The sequence below is a fragment of the Schistocerca serialis genome, chromosome 7 (assembly GCF_023864345.2).
Source record: "Schistocerca serialis cubense isolate TAMUIC-IGC-003099 chromosome 7, iqSchSeri2.2, whole genome shotgun sequence".
Classification (NCBI taxonomy): Eukaryota; Metazoa; Arthropoda; class Insecta; order Orthoptera; family Acrididae; genus Schistocerca; species Schistocerca serialis.
The window spans coordinates 353617590-353643689 of record NC_064644.1 but is presented as its reverse complement, the minus strand read 5'-3'; the positions used below and the strand labels follow the sequence as shown (position 1 = coordinate 353643689).

The 26100-nt window shown below is 43.3% G+C and overlaps 1 protein-coding gene across 1 annotated transcript in view; it reads left to right on the top strand.

The window, feature by feature from the left end:
• LOC126413077 (dipeptidase 1-like) overlaps nucleotides 1-25431 on the top strand; it is a gene marked incomplete at its 5' end in the record, with an annotated part of 97268 nt that extends 71837 nt beyond the window's left edge. The window contains 4 exons of the mRNA XM_050082974.1: nucleotides 3722-3806; nucleotides 6520-6595; nucleotides 18452-18590; nucleotides 25067-25431. Of these exons, the coding sequence (XP_049938931.1) occupies nucleotides 3722-3806; nucleotides 6520-6595; nucleotides 18452-18590; nucleotides 25067-25168 (402 nt within the window). The remainder of the gene's footprint in view (nucleotides 1-3721; nucleotides 3807-6519; nucleotides 6596-18451; nucleotides 18591-25066) is intronic.
• Nucleotides 25432-26100: the final 669 nt, after the last annotated feature.

Sequence of the window (26100 nt, the reverse complement as noted above, 5' to 3'; positions counted from 1 at the left end):
ATGTTATTGTGCTGTTTAAGACTTTCCCGACGTAGTAACTACTTCATTTGTTCACGGGCGTCGCGTCGGATAATGTTGTGGAAGTTGCACATTATTTCGACGAGACAGCTGCTCGTCATCTTCAGGTGCTTACTGACGCGTTGCTGCAATGGCTCGCCAATATACACTCCTGGAAATGGAAAAAAGAACACATTGACACCGGTGTGTCAGACCCACCATACTTGCTCCGGACACTGCGAGAGGGCTGTACAAGCAATGATCACACGCACGGCACAGCGGACACTCCAGGAACCGCGGTGTTGGCCGTCGAATGGCGCTAGCTGCGCAGCATTTGTGCACCGCCGCCGTCAGTGTCAGCCAGTTTGCCGTGGCATACGGAGCTCCATCGCAGTCTTTAACACTGGTAGCATGCCGCGACAGCGTGGACGTGAACCGTATGTGCAGTTGACGGACTTTGAGGGAGGGCGTATAGTGGGCATGCGGGAGGCCGGGTGGACGTACCGCCGAATTGCTCAACACGTGGGGCGTGAGGTCTCCACAGTACATCGATGTTGTCGCCGGTGGTCGGCGGAAGGTGCACGGGTCCGTCGACCTGGGACCGGACCGCAGCGACGCACGGATGCACGCCAAGACCGTAGGATCCTACGCAGTGCCGTAGGGGACCGCACCGTCACTTCCCAGCAAATTAGGGACACTGTTGCTCCTGGGGTATCGGCGAGGACCATTCGCAACCGTCTCCATGAAGCTGGGCTACGGTCACGCACACCGTTAGGCCGTCTTCCGCTCACGCCCCAACATCGTGCAGCCCGCCTCCAGTGGTGTCGCGACAGGCGTGAATGGAGGGACGAATGGAGACGTGTCGTCTTCAGCGATGAGAGTCGCTTCTGCCTTGGTGCCAATGATGGTCGTATGCGTGTTTGGCGCCGTGCAGGTGAGCGCCACAATCAGGACTGCATACGACCGAGGCACACAGGGCCAACACCCGGCATCATGGTGTGGGGAGCGATCTCCTACACTGGCCGTACACCACTGGTGATCGTCGAGGGGACACTGAATAGTGCACGGTACATCCAAACCGTCATCGAACCCATCGTTCTACCATTCCTAGACCGGCAAGGGAACTTGCTGTTCCAACAGGACAATGCACGTCCGCATGTATCCCGTGCCACCCAACGTGCACTAGAAGGTATAAGTCAACTACCCTGGCCAGCAAGATCTCCGGATCTGTCCCCCATTGAGCATGTTTGGGACTGGATGAAGCGTCGTCTCACGCGGTCTGCACGTCCAGCACGAACGCTGGTCCAACTGAGGCGCCAGGTGGAAATGGCATGGCAAGCCGTTCCACAGGACTACATCCAGCATCTCTACGATCGTCTCCATGGGAGAATAGCAGCCTGCATTGCTGCGAAAGGTGGATATACACTGTACTAGTGCCGACATTGTGCATGCTCTGTTGCCTGTGTCTATGTGCCTGTGGTTCTGTCAGTGTGATCATGTGATGTATCTGACCCCAGGAATGTGTCAATAAAGTTTCCCCTTCCTGGGACAATGAATTCACGGTGTTCTTATTTCAATTTCCAGGAGTGTATATGCTGACTCGCTAGAAAAGCACGGCCTCAAGGGCTGCGGCACTAACGTTATCGTGACGAATCGTAGAGCACGGTCATGGGCTTCTCATTTGCGACGCGAGAAAAGTCCGGACGCAAATTGCAGTCCGGCTCAGGGCAGTGTGCTGGCGCTTAGTTTAAGTGTGCTTCAGTTGGATCCTTCCGGAGACGGCGACGCAGTAAAAAGAAAGACATCCGCGCTCCTCAAATCCAGCCACTTTCCTGAACATCTTAAAAATCCAACTGACGCACACTTAAACTATTTGCCCACACACTGCCCCGCGTGCGCGCTGGGTCGCAATTTACGGTCGCCACCGTTGTACGGCAGGGGGCACTGGATTTCACCGTGCTTTATGATTCGTCCACGATGACATCATAGCCACAACCTTTAGCGACTGCGCATTTATAGCGAGTCAGAGTATATATTGGTGAGCCATTGCAGCAGCACGTCAGTAAGCACCTGACGATGACGAGCAGCAGTCTCGTCGAAATATTGTGCAGCTTCTACAACATTAACCGAAGCAATATCCGTGAATAAAAGAAGCAGCAGTGTTTTTGTTAGCAAGTTACCAGTTTTAGCAACAACACATTTCAGAAAAGTAAGTTAACACTGCTCCGTTACACACTGGGTATTGATGGTTACACAGCGTCATTTAAATTATTTTAAAATTTCTCGACCTCTTGTCTAAGTATTACGACGAACATTCTGCACCTCTACTTGATGTCTTGGGTAAATTTTAAAATAAATACGTAATTTTAGTTTTGAAAAAGGGATTCAATGACTCGTGTAATATGGATTTAAGTCTCTTAGTATCTAATATCGACCGAGCGAGGTGGCGCAGTGGTTAGACACTGGACTCGCAATCGGGAGGACGACGGTTCCATCACGCGTCCGGCCATCCTGATTTAGGTTTTCCGTGATTTCCCTAAATCGCTCCAGGCAAATGCCGGGATGGTTCCTTTCAAAGGGCACGGCCGACTTCCTTCCCCGTCCTTCCCTAATCCGATGAGACCGATGACCTCGCTGTCTGGTCTCCTTCCCCGAAACAACCAACCAACCAATCTAATATCGTATCATGTAGATTACTGGGAGTCTATCTTAAGCTGAAATCATCTTCGTTGTCCAGGTAGCAGCTGTGCAAGGTATGATGATTCTATTTTATTAGAAATTATTAGTTATCTGTGAAATCATTCCGATGGATTTAAATAGTCAGAATGAGTACTGCCTTGAGACCTGGGTTTTACATGTACACCTACATGTCTCTTCCCATTCTGTACGCATGTTGTGTCTCTGCTGTCATTGTAGAAATGTCGGGTCTGTTGATCTGGCGGTGAAGCCCGCGCCTGGAAACACTGAGGTCGTGGGATCGAATCCAGAAAGAAACTACGGGAATTTTGAGTCTGTATTTAATATAACCTTCATCTCTCAAAGATGTGAGGAGTCACAGGGAAGAATGACACATGGTTCAACTCTAGGTTGACGTCTAAGTCCCTTTCTCTCGGTTGCATAACTGGGGTAGATTAAGGACGAGCAAGTCATCGAAGTGGTGTCCAATTGACAGATCTGCACTCGGCTCTTGACCCACGCGGAATTAATTTTATAACTGTAGAGATAGTTTTGTCTCTGTGTTGTAACCATCCTTTGCATTACATCTATACACTCATCTAGAAATACACATTATACGTATATGTGAAAGTATTATGCTGACAACCGCAAACAGACCAATTTACGATATATTCTACAAATGATCTACGGTATTTAATTAATAATGCAACTTTTGTGGAAATGAACCAAGTTTGTAAGTTTTGGTATCATAATTGATCATGTATTAAGTTAAACTGATAAACTGTCATGTCGTCTTAACTCATACTCAGAAAGAATCAAAGGCAAACACCCAGATATGTGAATGTTCCTGGTAACCATTCTAAAGTACAGAAACACATTAGATCTGGGTGTTTCGTATCCATGCAAGAAATTGTCGGTTTTTATTTAACGTCTCTTAACCAGTTTACTTCCCTTTAGATGGTAACCTAAGGAAATATTTATTGAGACTCCTGTGATTTTGCCGTGAATATTATTTACCAACAAAAGTTCTAATCATATGTTTGTACAGAAAGCGAACGGTGGTATCGTGATGGTGGCCTTCTACCCTCACTTCGTGAGCTGCAGCGAGACGGCATCGCTGCATGACGTAGCAGGTAAGCTTCTCCCAGAGACACTTCATTTTCGACAAACATAAGAAACTTATGTTCATGTCGATCATGAAACACTTTCTAGTGTGACTAGTGATGCAAGTTGTGGACGATCCTTACGTACTGCACTTAGTAAAGGGTGATATCAGCGGTAATGAAACGCTGATGTGAAGAGCCACCTAAGTTCCTTAACTTTCCGCAGTAGTGAGAGCCATCGAGCGGTGCCAGAGACACAGTAGGTTGGACAGGCAATAAGGCAGAAGGGTTGCCTCTTGCAATTATTGTTTATGTGCTGAAAGAAACGAAACTCCATCCGAACAGGCCTCGGAAGGCCCAACGGTACCGACTGACCGCTGTGTCATCCTAAGAGTTCTGGATGCGAATGTGGAGGGACATATGGTCAGCACACCGCTTTGTCGGCTGTTGTCAGTTTTCGTCACAGTACGCGGTATTTCTCAGTCAAGCAGCTCCTCAGTTGGCCTCATAAGGGCTGAGTGCACCCCACTTGCCTACAGCGCTCGGCAGACCCTGACGGTCAGCCATGCAAGTGGTAGCCAAGCCCCACAGCACTTAACTTCGGTAATTTTATGGGAACTGTTGTTACCACTGCGACAAGGCCGTTGGCACATTTGCATGTGGAAGGAAAAATGAAAACGAGACTGATTCTAAAACATGTTATAAGTTCAGGTGCTAAAATATGGAAACAACAATACGTTCATTTACTTCATTGCACTTTACTGCCCATTGCTCGGTGCAACGACAATGTGTCGATTGTACTCCACTGTACTTTATTGTCCATTTCTCGAGTGCCATGGGCTTACAGTAACTGTACAAATTATGATTAAAGTCGAATATTTATGTGAAATAACTCTTATACAGCTTAACTGGTTAGGTTCCATGCAGGTCCTGTACGTAATAAATGATTGTATCACACCTGCAATAGCGGGAAGATCATGACAGTCGACGCAAGATATCGCATTTTTTTGACCTTGGTCTTCAGTTCAGATAAATAAGTCACACTATCATAAAAAATTGTAGTCTAATGTTATAGTTGGGAAGTAGTTCCGCTGTAAATCGTTCAATTTCGTCTCTTTTCCAGCAAACACAGCGAGTATATCACTTCATGACGTTTGTATGATATGCCATTAACTGTTCCTGTTTGGTGTCAGATGGTACGCTTGAGCGAGAAAGAAACAGATATATGCTATTGAATATTACGCTACTGTGTCTTAACTATAAACTTGCTCCAATATCTGAGCGCTGAAACTTCCGCTTCCGGGACAGGGGGAGGCGAGTCAGCCAGGGGTGGACTCCACCTCGCGGATCAACGACGTGGGCTTTGGTGAGCCGGCCAACCTGGATAAAGTTTTTAAGCGGTATTCTGTATCTAAATAGCTAAATACCGGGCTACTACCCACGTTCCATGTCAGATACACAATATGCAAACATTTATAAAATGTTATATTACGTGAATACGAGTTGACACTAGACGCTGACAGATGAGACACACAAATTCCTTCCAGAGAGGAGTGGTGAGATAATGAAGAACATCTGGCCTCCAAATGCTACCAACGGTGCCGAAACGAATAACAAAGCAGACTACGTAGAGAAACGACAAAAGAGAGAAGGAAATTCAAGAATTATGTCTAAACTTTTATTCTGTAATTTTTGTACGTATCTTTATACTTTTCTTCGTTAATGGAGCTTGTACGATGAATATCATTCTAGAAGTATTCATGTTTCTTATAAATTCATGCTGATTCTAAGTGTTCAAGTAAACCAAACAGCGAAGGTCATCAGTCTGCTACTTCCCGAATCCTCCATCCCTCCAGGAGAAAAAAAACAGAGAACCCAGCTCGACTGCGTACAGAGTAAATTCAGTATGAAAGGGTGAGGGAGCGTTCCAAGTCTTTTGCGTAGCGTGTGTCTGAGGCGGAACATGGGAACCAGCCTGGTATACACCTATTGAGATGCGGAAAGCCACCTTAACAGCAGGTCCAGGGTGGCTGGCATACCGAACCACGTCTTTAATCCTCCGGATGGATTTGATCCGAAGCCGGTATACTTCCATGTCCCAGACGCGGTCGCGGTAGCACTCGCGACTGCCAGGACAGGTCTAAAAACTGACTTTCAGATTGTGCATAGGAAGTGTGAATGATATCAGTTTCTTGTGGAACACTGCGAATAAGTCATAAAACGTAAATTTTCACTTTTATCTGCTTTGTAATTTTGTTCAACACATTTTAAGGTGATACATAGGAGAATAGTTTTAGTTATTACATCGATGTCCTCCTGTTACGTAGAAAACCGAATGTAAATATGTAATGAAATGAAGTAAAAGAAATGTAACACATCATTTGCAGGTTAGAATTTACATATTAGTCTATTGGTCAAAACAGCAAACAGACACTATCATGTGAATTTTTTACTTTCTTTGTATACACAATATGGCCTGCTTCACACATTTCCCTACAATGGAAAGACTCATTATGAAGCATGACAAAAATTCTGCTAAATTTCCCTAAAGTCGTGGTAGCAGCCCTTGCATTGTATCTTGGCGGAATTAAGTACCTGTCACAATGATTTCAATACCTTTTGTTTTGCCTTATTGCTGTTTCTTTTACTCCTTGCAAAGAAAGCTAATAAGAATCATCGTCTTAACTGTTATAATACTCGCAGTAGCTCCAGTGTGAATGTCACTTCCCGCCTCTGTGTGCAGCTCACATCGTGCATATACGAGAGGTAGCTGGAGTGGACCACGTCGGCCTCGGAGCTGGTTTCGACGGAATTAACATGTGAGTACCCTAATGTAGGAAAATCCTTCGCATTACACACTTACACATATCTAGTTACATCATTTGTACAATGTCTAAGCGCTGCTGTACAATTACAAATGAAACACATTGTGAGATATCTCACAAAACAAAAGAGCGTACGTATTTCCTGCCACTCTTCACTCCTGTACGTGATTACTGTATGACTAGTATAGATGGCAGCCAAGTGCAAATAACTTGCGGAGGGTAGTTAAGTGCCTTGGGTGGAAAAGAAGGCTTGGAATTAATTATCTGTAAGGTACATCGCTCCCCTCTCCCCCTCCCCTCGCTCTCCCCTCCTCCCCTGGCCAGCGGTTGGGTGGCTTGCTTGCCTCAGCGTTACTGGACTGCGGTACCTTACGTGGAGCCGCAACTGGGGATACCTGTTGAGGGGCCAGACAAACATATGGTTCCTGAAGACGGACAGCAGCCTTTCCAATAGTTGCAGGGACAGCAGTCCGGATGATTGACTGACCTGATTTTGTAACATGAACCAACAAGGCCTTGCTGTGCTGGTACTGCGAACGGCTGGGGGCAAGGGGAATCTACAGCTGCAATTTTTCCCGAGGGCATACAGCTTTCTTATGGTTAAATAATATAGACGTCGTCTTGGGATTAAATATTCCGGAGGTAAAGTAGTACCCCATTCAGATCTCAGGACGGGGAATTAACAGGATGATGTAGTCATCGGGAGAAACAAAAGGGGCATTCTACGGATCGGAGAGTGAAATATTAGAGCCCTTAATCTGACGGGAGGGTTAGAAAATTTAAAAAAAAGAATAGGTAGGTTGAAGTTAGATATAGTGGGAATTAGTAAATTTCGGTGGCAGGAGGAGCAGGACTTCTGCTCAGGAGAATACAGGGTAACAAACACAAAGTCAAGTAGGGGTAGTGCAGAGGTGGGTTCAATAATGAATAAGAAAATATGAATGCGGGTAAGCTACTTTGAACAGTGTAGTGAACGCATTATCGTAATGGAATAAATGGAAATGAGCGTTTGGCGTCGGTCGGGAGGCCCCTTACGGGGCAGGTCCGGCCGCTTTGGTGCAGGTCTTATTACATTCGACGCCACACTGGGCGACCTGTGCTGCGGATGGGGATCAAATGATGATGAAGACAACACAACACCCAGTCCCTGTGCGGAGAGAATCCCCGACCCAGCCGAGAATCGACCCTGGGCCAATAGGACGGCACTCCGTCACGCTGACCACTCAGCTATTGGGGCGGACATCATAATAAAGATAGACACGACGTCCAGGTCTACCACAGTAGTACAGATTTATATGCCAAATAGCTCCGCAGATGATGAAGAGATTCAAGAAATGTGTGATGAGATAAAAAATTATTCAGATAAAGAAGACAAAAATTTAATTGTGTTGAGGGACTGGAATTCGAAAAGGAAGACAAGGAAAAATAGTAGGTGAATATGGACTTCCGGAAAAGAATGAAGGAGGAAGACATCTGGTCGAATTTTGCATAGAGCATATTTTAACCATTATTAACACTTGGTTTCAGAATTATAAAACAAGACTGTATACGTAGAAGAGACCTGGAGACTCCGGAAGGTTTCAGATTGATTATGTAATGGTCAGACAGAGATTTAGGAACGAGATTAAACTGTAAGACATTTCTAAGGGCAAATGTGGAATCTGACCACAATTTATTGATTATGCGCTGTAGATTAAAACTCATGAACCTGGAAAAAGGTAGGAAATTAAGAAGACGGGGCTTGTATAAGTTAAAGGAACCAAAGGTTGTTGAGTGTTTCAGAAACAGGATTAGGTAACAGGTGACTGGAATAGCGTTCAAATGGTTCAAATGACTCTGAGCACTATGGGACTTAACTGCTATGGTCATCAGTCCCCCAGAACTTAGAACTACTTAAACCTAACTAACCTAAGGACATCACACACATCCATGCCCCACGCAGGATTCGAACCTGCGACCGTAGCGGTCGCGCGGTTCCAGACTGCAACTCCTAGAACCGCTCGGCCACTCCGGCCGGCATAGTGGAGGCGGCAGAGTATAAAATATGTAAAAAGGTGAGGCCTAGCAGAAACCTTGGATAGCAAAAGTGACATTGAATTTAACTGATGAATGGAAATATATAAAAATGCAGCAAACGAAGTAGGCGAAAGGGAATACAAATGTTTAAAAAATGAGACTGACAGGAAGTGCAAAATGACTAAGCAGGAATGGCCAGTGGACAAATGTAAGAATTCCGGAACATATTTCAGTAGGTGAAAAACAGATACTGCCTATAGGAAGATTAAAGACGTCTTTGGAGAAAGAAGGAGCTGTAAGAATATCAAGTGCTCGGATGGAAAACCAGTCCTAGGCAAAGAAGGGAAAGCTGAAAGGCGGAAGGAGTATACAGAGGATCAGAACAAGGGTGATGAAGGCAATATTATAGAAACGAAAGTGGGCATAGATAAAGATGAGATGGGAGAAATTGCGAGAAGAATTTCGCAGAGCTCTATAAGATATAAGTAGAAACAAGATCCCGGGAGTAGACGATATTCTGTCAGAACTACTAATAGCCATGGGAGAGCCACCCATGATAATCCTTTCCATCTTGTGTGAAAGATGTATGTGAAATAGCCTCAGTCTTCAAGAACAATGTAATAAGTTCAGTTCCAAAGAGAAGAGGTGCTGACAGGTGTTACTATTACCGCACTACCAGTTTAGTGAGTCATGGTTGCCAAATACTAATAGGAACTCTTTGCACAACAATGGAAACATCAGTTTCGATTCCGGAGAAATGTAGGAACACGCTAGCCGATAATGACGCTATGACTTATCTTAGAGGATAGGTTAATGAAAGACAAAAATACGTTTATAGCATTTGTGGATCAAGGGAACACTTTTGACAATGTTGACTGGAATACTTTCTTTTCAGATTCTGAAGGTAGCAGGGGTAAAACACAGGGAATGAAACACGATTTACAATTTGTACAGAAACCAGACGGCAGATATAAGAGTGAAAGGGCATGGAAGGGAAGCAGTGGTTGAGAAGGGAGTGAAACAAGATTGTAGCCTATCCCCGATGTTATTCAATCCGGACATTTAACAGACGGTAAAAGAAACCAAAGAAAAATATGGGACAGGAATTATTAAAGTTCAGAGAAAAGAAACAAAAACTTTAAGCTTCTCCGATGACAAAGTAATTCTGTCAGAAACAGCAAAGGACTTGGAAGAGCAGTTGAACGGAATGGACAGTGACTTGAAAGGAGGATAAAATATGAACATCAATCGGAGCCAAACAAGAGTAATGGAATGTTGTCGATTTGGAAACGAGACACTAGAAGTGGTAGGTGAATTTTCCTATTTAGGTATCAAAATAACTGATGATGGCCGATGCATTGGAGGGAAGTATGGTGCGTAAAGATCGTAGAGGGGGACCAAGATATGAAGACAGTGAGCAGATTCAGAAGAATATTGGTTGCAGTAGTCATTCGGAGGTGAAGAGGCTCTCACACGATAGAGTAGCTTGGAGAGCTGTATCAAACCAGCCTTAGGGCTGAAGACCACAACAACAACAAGGTACAAAAGATTACGTCTTGACAATAAATAAAAAAGTGTGTGGGGCACTCAAAATTTCCCCTTTAGAGTCACTGCTGCAATGTGTGTGTGGAATTTAGCGCGACTCTGATGCGATGTATATGCACCGACATGTAGGCAAGGGATTGATGACATTAGTGTCTTTCCCACGTGCATGCGGTGAATGCACGGACGTGAACTACGACGACGCTATTACCGAATGCATCCAAACAGTACAAACGTGCTGTTATTCCATTCTAGGCGGCCGAAGGACAAACACGGATAGACTAGAGACTGAATAGTATGCGTTGGGTAGCATGTCTGTCGAAAACCACCACTGTGCAGTGGTGCTCAAAGTTCCGTGCTGGTCGCGATTCGACGCGAGACACACGTCCCCATTTGCAAATGTCATAACGCAGTAGTTGTGCCAATTTAACGGCGAGACTTTCAAGCATCCCCCCCCCCCCCCTTAAGCCCTGATTTCTCCTCGTGTGATTATGGCGTGTTCGGTCTCCTAAAAAACGTCCTGAATGTTCGGCGATTCCTGTCGGACGAGGATGCGTAGCAGGCAGTCACTGACTTCCTCAGGCAGCAGGACATGGTACTTTACTGAACGTGTATCTTCAACTTAGTGCGTCGGCGGGATGATAGCCTCAATGCTCACAGCGATTTTGTCTGACTAGGTTACTGATTGTGGATGTACGGCCATTTTACCGCCCCTTATGTTTCAAGCAGATAGATATCGGAATTAACGGTCAAGAGCACGAACAAGCAGGAAAAAGTCTAAGGATACTAACATGCGTAGGTCCACAACGTTGAGCAAACACCTCATAGGTGAGACATAAGGCGTGGAGGACGAGTAACTAGTTCGTCTGTGATTTCTGTAATACTTGCGTCCCAATACTCGAAACCGTCGATTCTTTTCACATTTTTACATTTATCTATATATCTAGAACGTCATCCGCATAAAAGGGTCTTTTAACAAGAAAAGAGAGTTTTCGGTTCTGTAGAGAAACAGAAATTTCAAATTTTTTTTTTATACATAAGGCATCGTTTGTATTAGTGAAAACTGTCACGGATGAATGTATACGTTTGCAGAAGCAAAATTGTTACGGTAAAGGAAGATCCACAGTCTAGCCACTTGCGAAATAATATCAAGCCACCATTGACTTCAGTACGAAATACTCTATTATCCTCGATGCTACAAATGTATATGATGAAGTCTTAACCGAATTGGGCTGAAGTTTGACCCATGTCTGATGGCCATAGAACGACATAAAGGCGTGATGGGACACAGACACGTCTTTCTGCTACTGTTAACCTGACACCTAACACTCTAATATCATCCAGAAACACTTAGTCGAGGATTCACAACTTGCCCTCCAAGATCCTCATCTCAGTCTTCTAGATTCTTCCTCCTGGCGTCATCTCAGAAATATGGTTGAAGAACGTGGACCGTGAATTGTACAGAGGATATTTGAAATAATTCGTATTTCACTGCTTAGACGAGTACATTATTTCAAACGTTCCTTCTATCGGCCGTCTCCGAGTTTCCGCGGCGCCTGACGAAGTCTCACTCGCGGCACCGCACTCCTAGCGCCGTGTTCTGGGTGAGACATATCAAGCGACGCACTGCTCCCTGATGTTTCTTGGTGGACCGGAATTATTTGCATCCATATCTGTACATATACAATTAGGCTGAATAGATGCCCCGTCGCAAAACAATTAGTGTCAAAAGATTTTCATATCCGACCACTGAACGGGAAAATTAGCGCCGGCGAACAGTTGCTACATCGTCTGCAACAGGTTTATAACATATGATTCATGAAGAACTGGATAGCAGTCTAAAGTTAAAAGAGAGACAACACACACAAGTACTGGAACAAATCGGATTTATTGTCTCCTTTAGACCTCACTACGTCAGCCTCGTTGTTATCGAACAGTACGTCCAACTACCATATCTCTCCATGTTCTAATATGGAACATCTATCGACTTAGCAGAAGTCACTCCCAACCTCACAAAAATCGGAAAACCATCTCTACTCATCACCGAATATCGACTCCAAACTCTCAACACTTTTAAAACCCCGATTCCACCCCACAAGACCGACGACTACCGTCCTACCCAGGGGCAGTTGGATAATGTTTTCCAGACACAAGAGTCGAATCATTTGGGCGTCCCCCCTTTCCCCACCCCTCCCCCACACCCGTTACGGCGACACTACTAGTTTTTCCTTAGGCTGTATGTAAGACATTTAAAATGATACGAGGAGCGTTCAATAAGTAATGCAACACATTTTTTCTGACAGCAGGTTTGTGTTATACAGGATTGCAATACACCATATTATTTCCCACTCTTTTGGCAATGAAACCCCATTTCTCGACGTAATCTCCTTGAATGCACGGCCTTACACTACATGATTGGAAGACTCACTTGATACTACACTACTGGCCATTAAAATTGATAAACCACGAAGATGACGTGCTACAGACGCGAAATTTAAACGACAGGAAGAAGATGCTGTGATATGTAAATGATTAGCCTTTCAGAGCATTCAAAGAAGGTTGGCGCCGGTGGCGACACCTACAACGTGGTGACATGAGGAAAGTTTCCAACCGATTTCTCATATTCAAACAGCAGTTGACCGGTGTTGCCTGGTGAAACGTTGTTGTGATGCCTCGTGTAAGGAGGAGAAATGCGTACCATCACGTTTCCGACTTTGATAAAGGTCGGATTGTTAAAAAAAAAAAAAAAAAAAAAAAAATTGTTCAAATGGCTCTGAGCACTATGCGACTTAACTTCTGAGGTCATTAGTCGCCTAGAACTTAGAACTAATTAAACCTAACTAACCTAAGGACTTCACATACGTCCATGCCCGAGGCAGGATTCGAATCTGCGACCGTAGCGGTCGCTCGGCTCCAGACTGTAGCACATAGAACCGCACGGCCACTCCGGCCGGCGGTCGGATTGTAACCTATCGCGATTGCGGTTCATCGTATCACGACATTCCTGCTCTCGTTGGTCGAGATCCAATGACTGTTAACAGAATATGGAATCGGTGGGTTCAGGAGGGTAATACGGAACGCCGTGCTGGACCCCATCGGCCTCGTATCACTAGCAGTCGAGATGACAGGCATCTTATCCGCACGGCTGTAACGGATCGTGCAGCCACGTCTCGATCCCTGAGTCAACAGATGGGGACGTTTGCAAGACGACAACCATCCGCACGAACAGTTCGACGACGTTTGCAGCAGCATGGACTATCAGCTCGGAGACCATGGCTGCGGTTACCCTTGACGCTGCATCGCAGACAGGAGCGCCTGCGATGGTGTACTCAACGACGAACCTGGGTGCACGAATGGCAAAACGTCATTTTTTTGGATCAGTCCAGGTTCTGTTTACAGCAACATGATGGTTGCATCCGTGTTTGGCGATATCGTGGTGAACTCACATTGGAAGCGTGTATTCGTAATCGCCATACTGGCGTGTCACCCGGCGTGATGGTATGGGGTGCCATTGGTTACACGTCTCGGACACCTCTTGTTCGCATTGACGGCACTTTGAGCAGTGTACGTTACATTTCAGATGTGTTACGACCCGTGGCTCTAGCCTTCATTCGATCCCTGCGAAACCCTACATTTCAGCAGGATAATGCACGACCGCATTTTGCATGCAGGTCCTGTACGGGCCTTTCTGGGCATAGAAAATGTTCGACTGCTGTCCTGGCCGGCACATTCTCCAGATCTCTCACCAAATGTAAACGTCTGGTCAATGGTGGCCGACCAACAGGCTCGTCACAATACGCCAGTCACTTCTCTTGATGAACTGTGGTATCGTGTTGAAGCTGCATAGGCAGCTATTCCTGCGCACGCCATCCAAGCTCTGTCTGACTCAATGCCCAGGCGTATCAAGGCCGTTATTACGGCCAGAGGTGATTGTTCTGGGTACTGATTTCTCAGGATCTATGCACCGAAATTGTGTGAAAATGTAATCACATGTCAGTTCTAGTGTAATATATCTGTCCAATGAATACCCGTTTATCATCTGCATTTCTCCATGGTGTAGCAATTTTAATGGCCAGTAGTGTACTATTGGTCGCCGTCGGAGCCATGTCTTCCTGAAAGGTAACCTCCCCATCATCCACATGCTACTCCCCTGGGGGTGCATCCTTTATTAGGCCAAACAGAAGGAAGTCGGAAGGTGCGTAGGCGACGACGAACGCAGCGGGCACACACCTTTCATATCCCAACTGGTGGGAAAAAGAGTCAGCAGTGACAACAGAGAGGTCCAGATGGGCATCGAGGTGTCTGATTTTGATCCATCGATCGCCTCGAGTAAAAGTGTCGGCACGTTCCAACACTGCGGGAGTCGCAGCTGTGTGCGGCCGGCGAGCAGACGGGCGACTGGACAGGCTTCTGCGACATTTTTGCAGTGGTGAGAGACACCTGACCGTGCTTTTGTTCACTGCCAAGTCTCTGTGGGCCTTCTGCAAGTCCCTATGAATATCTGCAATGCCCTGGATTTCCGCAAAAAGAAACTCGATGACAGCTGTCTGATTGGAACGCATCTCCATTACAGACTCCATTTTGAAGGCTACACAAAGCGCCGCCACCCATCGGAACTTCATAAAACTACACGCGCTACAGCAGGAATATTCCACGACGTCTCACATCAAATTCCGTGATTTTGCAATCGAAATTGACCGACAAAATAAATGTTTTCCATTACTTTTCGAACTTTTGTTGTTAGTGACTGTAGGGATCGTAGAAGTGGGTTGATCTTTCTTTCAAAGTAAGTACTACGTAGACGTTGACCTGAAATAGAAATAAATTTCTTAATCATATTCCAGGGCTAAATATTAAAGTTAATGATTAATGGAAACCATGTCAGCTCTTACTATTAGATATTTATTGTGTTACGGTAGGTATCGTTCGCTGAACGTCTTAAAATTGTGGAGTTGTGCTATGGTAACAACGTAAATGGCGTGCTTGTGTTATGTTAAAGACCGAATCCAAAAAGCACTTGTCGTAAACATTCTGCCGACCGTTTGGCAAAAGTATAGCGAGAAGACACGGCATGCTGCATATAGTTCACTGCCGTGTATACTGCAGCAAGTCGCGTCTGCTGGCCATACTTTCGCGGTCAGCACGAAATCGGTGGTAACACAATAAATCTGAATAATAAAGCTGAAGTGGTTTCAATTAATGATTAATTTTACTACCAGATGTGGTACTCAGCGTGATCAAGACTATTTCTAAATAAAAAAAAAGAAGAAAACGTTTCCACGTAAGGTAGTTCCTGACAGCTATAGTGAATGCATAACGTACTTTGTTGCACTAGCGTCAATAAAACAAGTATTATTTATTAATGTGAGTGGAAAGGAAAAACATGAAGTTTGTTTGTTTAATATTGGAAATTTTTACATCTGTAATTTACAAATTAATTCACTTTATATGTGAAAAACTGGACAGAAATTTGAAGAAGAGTAATTTAGTTTTGTATTTACTTGTTAAATATAACACATTGTTTACCATTGACGGTGGTATGTTACATAGGACGAAAATTCACTAGTAAATAGTTAAATTTCAGAAAAAATTATCATGAATCTTATTGAAAATTGATAAACACAGTCAAAAATTTTATTTATGCAAATGAAAAGGAAAACAAAATTTCTTGTGGGATACAAGAGTGAAGTATTCTAATAATAAAGGCGTTTGAGTACAACAAAAGGCACACAAATTGTTACATGTAATTTCTTGTTAACGAAGGCTTTGGGCAATATTTAATCGCACTTACATGGCGATATAATAAAAAAGTTTATTGTTCTGGTCTGTAGACGCTCGCTGTCTTCTGAGAATCATACTCAAGCTGCTGACACAAAACAGAAACACGAAAGAATAATGCTAGTACGTCCACACGTCTGCCTGTTCCACCTTCATATACCGCTTGCAGGTGGCACTACTGGTGCCCGTGAGGTGCGCCTGCGCTGAAATGCTAGTCATGTGCACCTCTCATCACCAAAAGTACATGCTGCGAATTTCACCTGATTTCGATACTTGCTTCAGGGTGCTGCATTCTGGGTGTTCACCAGTGTATTTACAGTATGGTATTTCTTCCTACCAGTCCTCTCAGAATTTGATTTTTTGAAGAGTGTTACGGACAGTGGTAATGCTGTGGAAATTATTCCCACATGAAGACAGCAGTTTCAAGCCAGGCCAGTATCTAGTAGTACTACCTGAATTGCAAATCAAAAATTTACACCAGCAAAACTCTTCTACGGCTACTGGCCGGATCACAGTCGATGGTCAACCTCAAACTATAGAAACTTCTACAATGACACTGCTATTCTGCAGGAGATTTTGCCACCTACTCTTGGAAATGAAATAGTTGAAAGTGAGGAGAGAAAAACAGAGGCGCAACAGAGAACCCATCGACTGCACGGACATCACCCGCAGCCGGAATGACTGTAGTCAAGGATTATTTTCGTTACAACATTGATGGTACTTGGAAGCGCTGCTGAAAAAGCTAAATGCAAATGTGTAGGACTACAACGTACTTTCCCCCTAGCTCGAAGAGAGTTTCTGAATCTTTATTTCCTGGCTATGATGAGGAATGGAAAATTAGTAATAAAAGTGAAACTGGAGAAAAGTCTGACAGTTTAAAAGATGGAACTGGAAGTAAACGGGGGAGTTTATGACGGTTTGAAGATCACAGAGCACACGGAACTGTGAAAATCAATCGGGTGTAAATTCTGGTGATTCATGATTTGAAAGCAGACCACCACCAACAGATCGTTCTCAATATCGAGGCAAAACACAGCTTTTAGAACTAATGGAGGATTATGCAGGTAATCTGGGTGAAGAGACTAAATGAAAAATTGTAAATAGGAGATCGTGCAATTTCCTACATACACTAAGGCCAAATGACCATTTAGCTGCTATTTTTATTATAATCATACTATTACAGGAGAGTAAACTCACTTGCAATGTTATATCCATACTGTACATGCAGTGTGTTGCTTAACGTGCTGGACAATCGCAGATGGCGAAAATGCATGGCTTGATGGACAAATTAATAAGTACATGAATAGTAAGTTAATTTCACTTTTAACGAGAAGTGTGCTGTTTGAATGAATAATGTTTTCGTACTTGTTCTTTGTAAGTTTGTTAATAAGTAACACCCTCAAAATTTATTTGTAGGGGATCCCCGAAACCTTAGTTAAGCCACGGTAACTTGATGTCTAAATTTGAGACCATTTATATCGCGACTTAATCGAAAAGTTTACATTGCTAATGTTTGTGTACCAGCTGTAATACATGTGTACCCGTCAGGGCACTATTTCATATAAAAATCCGTGGTGGCTTGTAAGACCACTCTTCTAGGTACCTCGCCAAAGCCTTCTTTTCGGGCCAATGTTCACTGGAAAGTTTTTACTGTTGTAGTAGGCATTTTCACACTTGACACCCTTCGCTATTAATTGTGATACACTCAATAAAAAAGGAAAATTTCTCATATTCAACTGTTATACCGTTTGTATCTTTATTTGCTTGGATTACCGAAAGAACAGACATTAATGACGATTGACACCCGTCCGAAATTAGATACAAATAAATTCGCTGATTGTGAATATGTTGGTACCAGCTGTGTTAGGTATGGATACACCACCTGTTAGTGTCACATGAAAATGTTTGCTGGACCGGGATTCTAACCAGGATACCCCACTTATCGCGAGCAGTCGCCTAAATCATTTGAGCTACCTGTTCACACCTCGAGGATTGGCCTCAATTTCCTTACATCCCACTGTCATAGTCCCCTATATTCATCACGTTACATTATATTCAAGCACGAGTGAGTGCGATGTTATGAGGAAACCAGAGCCACGATGCTATCGTCTAGCGTCATGGGCTTCGATTCTTCACTGCCTCTTTCTCACCGGTCGTCGTACAGAGACTAAAGCTGCGACCATTAAGAGGTGAGTGCACAGTTCTGCGGCACAGGGATATAAAAAGATGTGACACTGAAGTCTTGTTCAGGTCGGGAGACGGAAGCAGATGCCAAAATAGTTAACGCTACCACTCGCGATAAGAGAAAATCCGCTTTCGAGTCCAGGTCCGTGACAAATCTCCACAAGCCACGAATAAATAGGTAGTATATTTATACCTAACAGAACTGATGCCGAGATTTTAGCTGTGTGTGAGTTCATTTCGAATGAATCTTTTTTGTTTGGAGACTTGTTGGCGACGTTTAACATAAGTGAATGCAGCACTTCAGCTCATAGTCCTTCACCAATTTTGCAGCACGCCACAGGGCCTGGAGGACGTGTCGCGGTACCCGCACCTGCTGGCGGAGCTGATGGCGAGGGGCGGCTGGACCGAGGCCGACCTCCAGAAGCTGGCCGGCAGGAACCTCATCAGGGTCTTCCGGGAGGTGGAGCGCGTGAGTAGCGAGTTGCCGGCTGCACGCTGCTCACACAAGGACTTTATTTTTTGTCATCAGTTCTCTGGTCGGATTGATGAAGCCAGCCGACGTTCCCTCCCCACTGCCAAACTCTGTGTGCCAGGATGACACCTACAATCAGACTGCTAAAGTATTTGTGTCGTGTACCCGGTGTTCACAAAAAGTGTCGCATATTGCCACAGGAGGTAGTATTGGTGGAAACTAGAAGGAAACTTCCCATAGCTGTACGTGTGGAAGCTAATATGTTATGATGAGTAATGTGGAAGCCTCGTATTAGGTGGTATAGGCAACCACAACAAATGTAGTAGTAAGTTATCACAAAGTGCAAGTGTAGCTACATACTAACCCTTCAGTTGTCATAAAGGTAGGGCATCAGGATCGCTTCAGTGTCAATTCATGGGCACGAATCATCGGTAACACACTCTCTATACCAGAGGAACAATGCTGTGTATCAGCGATTTCTACACGTTAAATTACAGAGGGGAGAGTATTACCCTTGCAGAAAAACAAAGACTGTACTTCAAGCTAGACAGGGTCTTGCTTCATTTCGTAAAGATCGCGCGACAGTACCTCAAGCGTCATATTGTGGGGATACATTGAAAATCGTGTAGGAATATGCGACAAATTTGGCCTAAACACCCAGCTTTTCTATATGTAATACACAGAATAACGCAAAGGGAAACTGAGGAAGTGTTAGATGACGATCACTTTGGCTTTAGGAAAGGTAAATTCACCAGCCAGGCATTCCTGGCTTTGCTCTTGATAATGGAAGGAAGACTAAAGAAAAATAAAGATATGCTCAGAGGATTTGTGGACCTAGTAAAATCGTTCGGCAATGTAAATTGGGCCGAGGTGTTTGAAACTCTGAGAAAAATCAGAGGAAGCTATGGGGAAAGACAAGTAATTACTAATACATCATGTGCAACAACCAAGAGGAACAATAAGACCGATGGACTACAACGATGTGCTCAGTTTAAAAAGTATTAAGATAGCTCTTACATCTCTACATCTAAGAAGCAATGACGGCTATAAAAAAAGGGTTCAAGATGGAGACTAAAAGTCAGGGTAAAAAGATATCAACGATAATTCGCTGACGACATATCTATCCTCAGTGAAAGTGAAGAAGAATTACAATATCTGTTAGATGGAATGAAGAGCCGAATGAGTACTTATTATGAAATGCGAGTAAATGGAAAAAATGATGAAGTAATGAGTAGCACAGAAATGAGGATAGCGAGAAACTTAACATCAGAAATGGTGAGCAAGACGTAGTTAAGGGATTCTGCTACCTACGCAGCAAAATAACCCATGACGGAGAACATGAAAAGCAAACTAGCATAGGCAAAGAGGATATTCCTGGGCAAGAGAAGTTTACACGTGCTACACAAAGGCGGTAAATTGATGAAGGAATTTCTGAGAATGTACGTTTTGAGCAAAGAATTGTATGGTAGTGAAACAAGGATACTGAGAAAAGAGGAACGGAGGAGAATAGAAGCATTTGCTACAGAAGAACATTAAAAACAGAAGGAATGAGGAGGTGTTACAGAAGAATGTTGAAAACAGAAGAAATGAGGAGGTTCTCCCCATAACTGGTGAAAAAAGAGTATGTGGAAAATACTGACAAAAATGATAGGCTGTATCTTTAAACATCAGGGAGTAGCCTCCATGGTACTAGAGGGAGTTGTAGAGGGAAAACAACTGTAGGAGAGTACAGAGATTGGTGTACATGCGGCAGATATTTGAGGATGCATGATGCAAGTGCTATTCTGAAAGGAATAGTGGAGTTCGTGGTGGGCCACATCAAACCTGTCGGAAGAGCGATGACATACAATCTATTTATTTTTCTCCTACTACGGTACCAGAAACGGAAAACAATTCACCATTAACCTCTTGACCGGATGATATAAAACGCACATGCGCGTATTTCGATGCCAGCAATGTTTAGGTAGCAGAAAGTATTGCCTTAAGCGAGCTAAACTTGATTTTTTTTTTCAGAAAAAAAATCAGTTATTATTTACGTAGTATTTTCCTTTATTCAGTCATCTAGACTCAAAAACAGACGAAAAGTTGTACATGAATTAGTGTATATGACTATCTCATATTATTTTGACATAAAAATTCAAATAATTTCAACAAGTCAGCATTAATGTGTTTGACGCATCTGCCATCTGACGCGTAGGTATACGCTCATTCAGAAACTCTGTCGTGCATTGGCTCACATTCAGTAAGTATCTAGAATATGGACCATGCCCCGATAGGTAGTGTGTTGCGCCCATTCCTAATCTTTGACTTATGCTAGGAAGAAACTGGTAGGTTCCCCTCCCTCTTTCTTCCCTGTACCAGATTCATTGCGATTCTTATTAATACACGCTTTCGTTTCCTTTTTTGATGTCTCAGTTGTGCCCAGTATCTCCTTTACCTGATCCCATCCCTACATTTCGGCTGGGAAAAAGACTAAGATACCAGTTGCGCCTCATTCGGTGTTCTTCTATACGCCCCTGTGCTCACCGAACAGCCTGTGAGCCTTTAATTTTATGATTCTATGAGCTCATATGCTCCACCCATACACCATAACAGGGATTCAGATTGCATTGTGATAGCTCTTAACCCACTTAAAGCAGTTGAGAGCTTCTTTAGTCCATTGAGTATACCTTTTGTTCGCGATTTTAATGCCTCTATGGTAAACACTTTCCACGTGTCCATTAAAGTTTAATTTATGTCAAAGTTTATACAGGATAGTGCGTTTTTCTTTTCTCTTAACAGGGTGTTCTCTTATTCCCAGTTTTCGAGTTTCTCGTCGTTTATTATGTTTATTTTACTAACAAATAAACTGTTCTATGTGCTTCGATATTTAATTAATTTGCCTATGAACCAATTTATAAATGTTTAGAGAGCTGCCTTGCTATTTTCCCTAATTTACTTTTGTTTTGATGGATGCTATAATAGAATATCTCTAGTGGGAAGGTGTCAAAAATACGGCTCGTGGGCCGCGTCTGGCCCGCGGAGGGTTCAAATGGTTCAAATCACTCTGAGCACTATCGGACTTAACATCTGAGGTCATCAGTCCCCTCGAACTTAGAACTACTTCAACCTAACTAACCTAAGGACATCACACACATCCATGCCCGAGGCAGGATTCGAACCTGCGACCGTAGCGGTCGCGCGGTTCCGGATTGAAGCGCCTAGAACCACTCGGTCATCGTGGCCGGACCCGCGGAGGGATTTAATCCGACCCACGCTTGAACGAAATATTTCTAATTTAGCTCGCAGTTATCCCTGCTCTCTTAACTCTTGAAAGGCAGATAGAAATAGTGCCTTAATCAGTTCATAAGTAACAGAGATTCCACCAGGAGAGCTATACAAGCAGTTCAATGTGGATTCCTGACTGTGTTTGCTGTGTTTTTAACTCACGTTTTATTTCTTTCAAATATGTGTGTAATATGTCCTCTGAAACTAAAAAGAGAAAATAGGATAATGAATGTCGTGTCTTCAGTACAACATGGGTCGTGAACTACTTCGTTATGGGGAAAGACAACAAACCAATGTGTCTTATCTCTAATGAAGTTATTCTTTTTCTTAAGAAATACTTTCGTCACCTACGAAAGAAATCATGGTGCACAGCAAGACTTAAAAAAAAAAGAGTTCAAACACTTTCAAACGATTTGGCAGCGTATAAAAAACGACTGACAATGTGAAGTCGGGCGAGATGTATGGAATCCTCACATCTCATGTCTTACATTATAGGGAAATTAATACACGTTACGAGCAGGTTGAAAAAGTATGAGAGGGCATACTGTAAAGTAATGTCTCCGAATTTTTCTGTGCAAAACTTCAAGGTTTTTGAAATAAAACGAGGGTTATCAACATTCTACACTTCTTCATGTCTGCATATTTGCAGTCCTCTGCCACATGAGGTCTCTCGAACTGGAGCTCTATTCGGTCCTGGTGATTTATTTGTTTTCATATATTTCAGTTGTTTCTTTACGCCAGACATGCTTATTTCTATCTCGTACCCACGGGAGGCTGTCCGATGGTCAAATGATGGTATGTTTGTACGGTTCTCCTGTGTGAACGATTTCATGATCGTGAAATTTAAAATTTTGGCTTTCATTTTGCTATCTTCAATTGCAGCATCAGACAGGGCAACAAGGTTCTCAATGGAAGCCTTAGACACCATTTGAGATATTACATACGACAAGAATTTTGTCGGTATCTCTGTCACATGTTGTACTAAGGTGTGACGGTGGTAGTTGTTGTATGCTTCACACATAGATCTTTTCACAGACGCGCCAGTCTCTACAAACCTTCTCTTTCAATATTTTCGCATCCCGTTTTGAACGTAGTGTGTAACAGCGTGCGGCGAATTTTGTTGTTAAGGGGAGTTAGAACAGAAATTTTCTTTCACGTTTTCGAATTTTTATCTCATTATACAATTTGCAATTTTCCAATAAAATGATTATATATAGATATAAAATCGGTAATTTTTTTAGGTAGACGGCTGGGGATTGCTGTGTTATAAAGGTTAAATTACGTGTTTGTATTGGTAGAACTGTCAAAAACAGTATCGTATCATTTCATAGTATAAACACGCGCCGAATGTTGAAGTGCTTACGTTTTTCGGAGGAAATGTAACGAATAGATGGGTACATCTCTCAAAAAGTAAAGTATGACGCCGAAACGAAGTGTTTTCAAGAAACGGGTTTCATGGTAATAGATTTTCGAATAAACGGAAACATTGTGTTCAACATGTGGCGTGTGAAGTTGCAGACAAAGAAATACAGGCAAACTCGTCAGTATGTAGAGAAACACACGTTAGTGCGTTGAAGATTAAAATAAAACGTTGTGATACACAGTTTTCTCGATACGAATGTGATGTAATCAGTAGTTTAGGTTATATTCTGATAGATTTACACATCCAAATAATGGTGTTAGGGGATTGTATGTGTTGTAAAATATGTGGAGGGTCAGTTAATTTACATGAAGACAGTGAGGTTTCGAATGGACTAGCCAGGAAACTTATCATTAAGTTGCCAGTTGTAAATATACTCACTCATTTGATATTCTGATAAGTGTAGGGATAATTATTTTGAAGTAAATGTTAGGTGGTTTGATGGATTGAGAGCTATTGGCAAAGGACACACTGCAGCAGAAACGATGTGTGCCGTATTGAATATGCCATGGAAACCTTGTAAAATCGACAAGTAAGCAGGATTTATTGGATCTTCTATGGAATCTGTTTCATGTGAATCAATGAAGGGTGCTGAAAACGAAGCTGTTGACATAAATGATGATATGACTGACATACCAGTAGCTTTTGATGGCATTTGGCAGAGGCGTGGCTACAGTTCTAAGAATTCTGTTGCTGCGCTGACCAGTGTGGATACTGGAAAGGTAATAGATTTCCAGATTTTAAGCAAACATTGTTATAAGTGTAAACCAGGGAGTGAAGAAGGGCATATCTGTGATAGAAATTATGAAGGAACAAGTGGTGGTATGGAGGCCTCTGCAGGTACTGAAATTTTTAGTCGAGTATGTTACACTAAGTTCTTAGGTGATGGAGACTCAAAAGCATATAACAGTGTACTAGCCGCTCAGCCAGTGAGAAGGTTATCACAAAATTGAAATGTGTTTTCATGTCCAGAAGAGGGTGGGCACCAGGTTGAGGAAGTTGAAACAAAGTTTGAAATGGTAAAACCATAAGAGGCAGGCTGACAGACAAAATGATTGATGAACTACAGCAGTATTATGGGATGGCCATTAGAAATAATACTGAGGATTTGCTGAAAATGAAACAGGCAGTATGGGCTACATTCTTTCACGGATTGTCAACTGATGAAAAACCAGTACACCACCTAAAAGTAAACTTATTTCTTCTCCCTCCCCTCCCCCCCCCCCCCCCCACCGCAACACAAGTTAACCATAGAAAGGTATCCTTATCTGTCGTTTTAATATGTAAGGAAACAGATCTTTTCGTTGCTTAATAACTTCGAAGACTTTGTCCAAACCTCTAAAAGCAACTGGTAATGAGTAGCATCAGAGACGTCTGTACGTTCGCCAAGGACTATTAAGTACCTACCAAATTATGAAGCAGCAATATCTTCAATTCAATGAACCACTGCATTTGCTGAAGGAGCAACTGCTTAGCATTGTTTGGATTTTTCAGGAAGCAGTTCTTCAGCTGTAGTTAAAATGCACCTCTTTACGTAATTACCGCCAGTGAATGGCTTGCCTTGTTTGCGAATGTCATTGGCAATTCGTAAACTTACTCTCGTAATGGGTCCACATTCCTCGAAACGTTTGCTAACCATCAGAACAGCCTCTCTGTTGCATATAGCTTTTCTAAAGCAAACCTGATGAACAATTAGTAGTTAAAGAAGGTTGTTTTCTGTTCCTCACATTACAGATACTGCACGTTGTAGTTGGTAAGAAATTGTGCCACCTGTCCGCTGTTTCAGGTGCGGGACGAGCTGGCAGCAGCGGGCGAGCAGCCAATCGACGACCGGATTCCTGAGGAGGACATAGTGGGCCGGACCTACTGCCGCATGCCGGCGACCTGACACAGCGGGTGCGAGGCCAAGGCGTCCACCTACGTCACGGAGCCCGGCGTATAGCGGAGCGGTGCTGCGCGGGACAGCATGTTGCAGGGGCGCCACTGGCCGTCAGTCTGACGTTGCGTGTGCAACTGAAACGTGTGATCGATCATATTGTTGAACGGTTTCGTTGTTATACGGAATTACATACAGGTTAAATTCAAAAGAGTTTGCGTCACTGAAGCGTTATCAGAACGTTCATTCAACCATCACGACGATATACACGATGAATCACCGATATGAACGAAAAGTTTTTCATTTTGTCGTGAATCGGTTAATCTGGGCAACTAGACAGTCGCTACAAAACAATATTGAATCATTCTAGGAGATTTTCACAACTAACAAAATTCTAGTACGGCTTAAGCTGTTCCAAAAAATATATATCCGCAAAACGTAAGAAAACGAAGAAATGGAAGAAAACATTTCCTGGCGAAGTTAAGGACTGATTGGCTATGATCTGTGGTACTAACCATTGATAAGCAACGGGGTAATATTTTAGGATTTTCCTTTCTTTAGTTTTGTTTCTCGCTTCAACCTGAGGTAAAGCGGTTACGTAATAAATTACGGCACTGTTCCGGGCTTTCATTAAGATTACAAGTTGATTTGGCTACCCCTGATTTTCACATTTCAAAATAAATCTTTCAATTCATATTTTTATGAATGGATCGTCACTCTGCCGGCATCATAGAAATACATACAATTTGTTTTACGCAAATTTATTAGCAGCGGCGAACTTCGTTACGTCACATAATACGTGAACGTAACGAGACTTTTACAAAGAACAGTCTTTTGTTCTATGGGACCATTTACTGCAAAAGAGGGTGAAATCTTATGAACTACACTTGAGATAAAGCAAACTATGTTTCTCACAATACAATGCGTTCTATCTCAGCCATTCT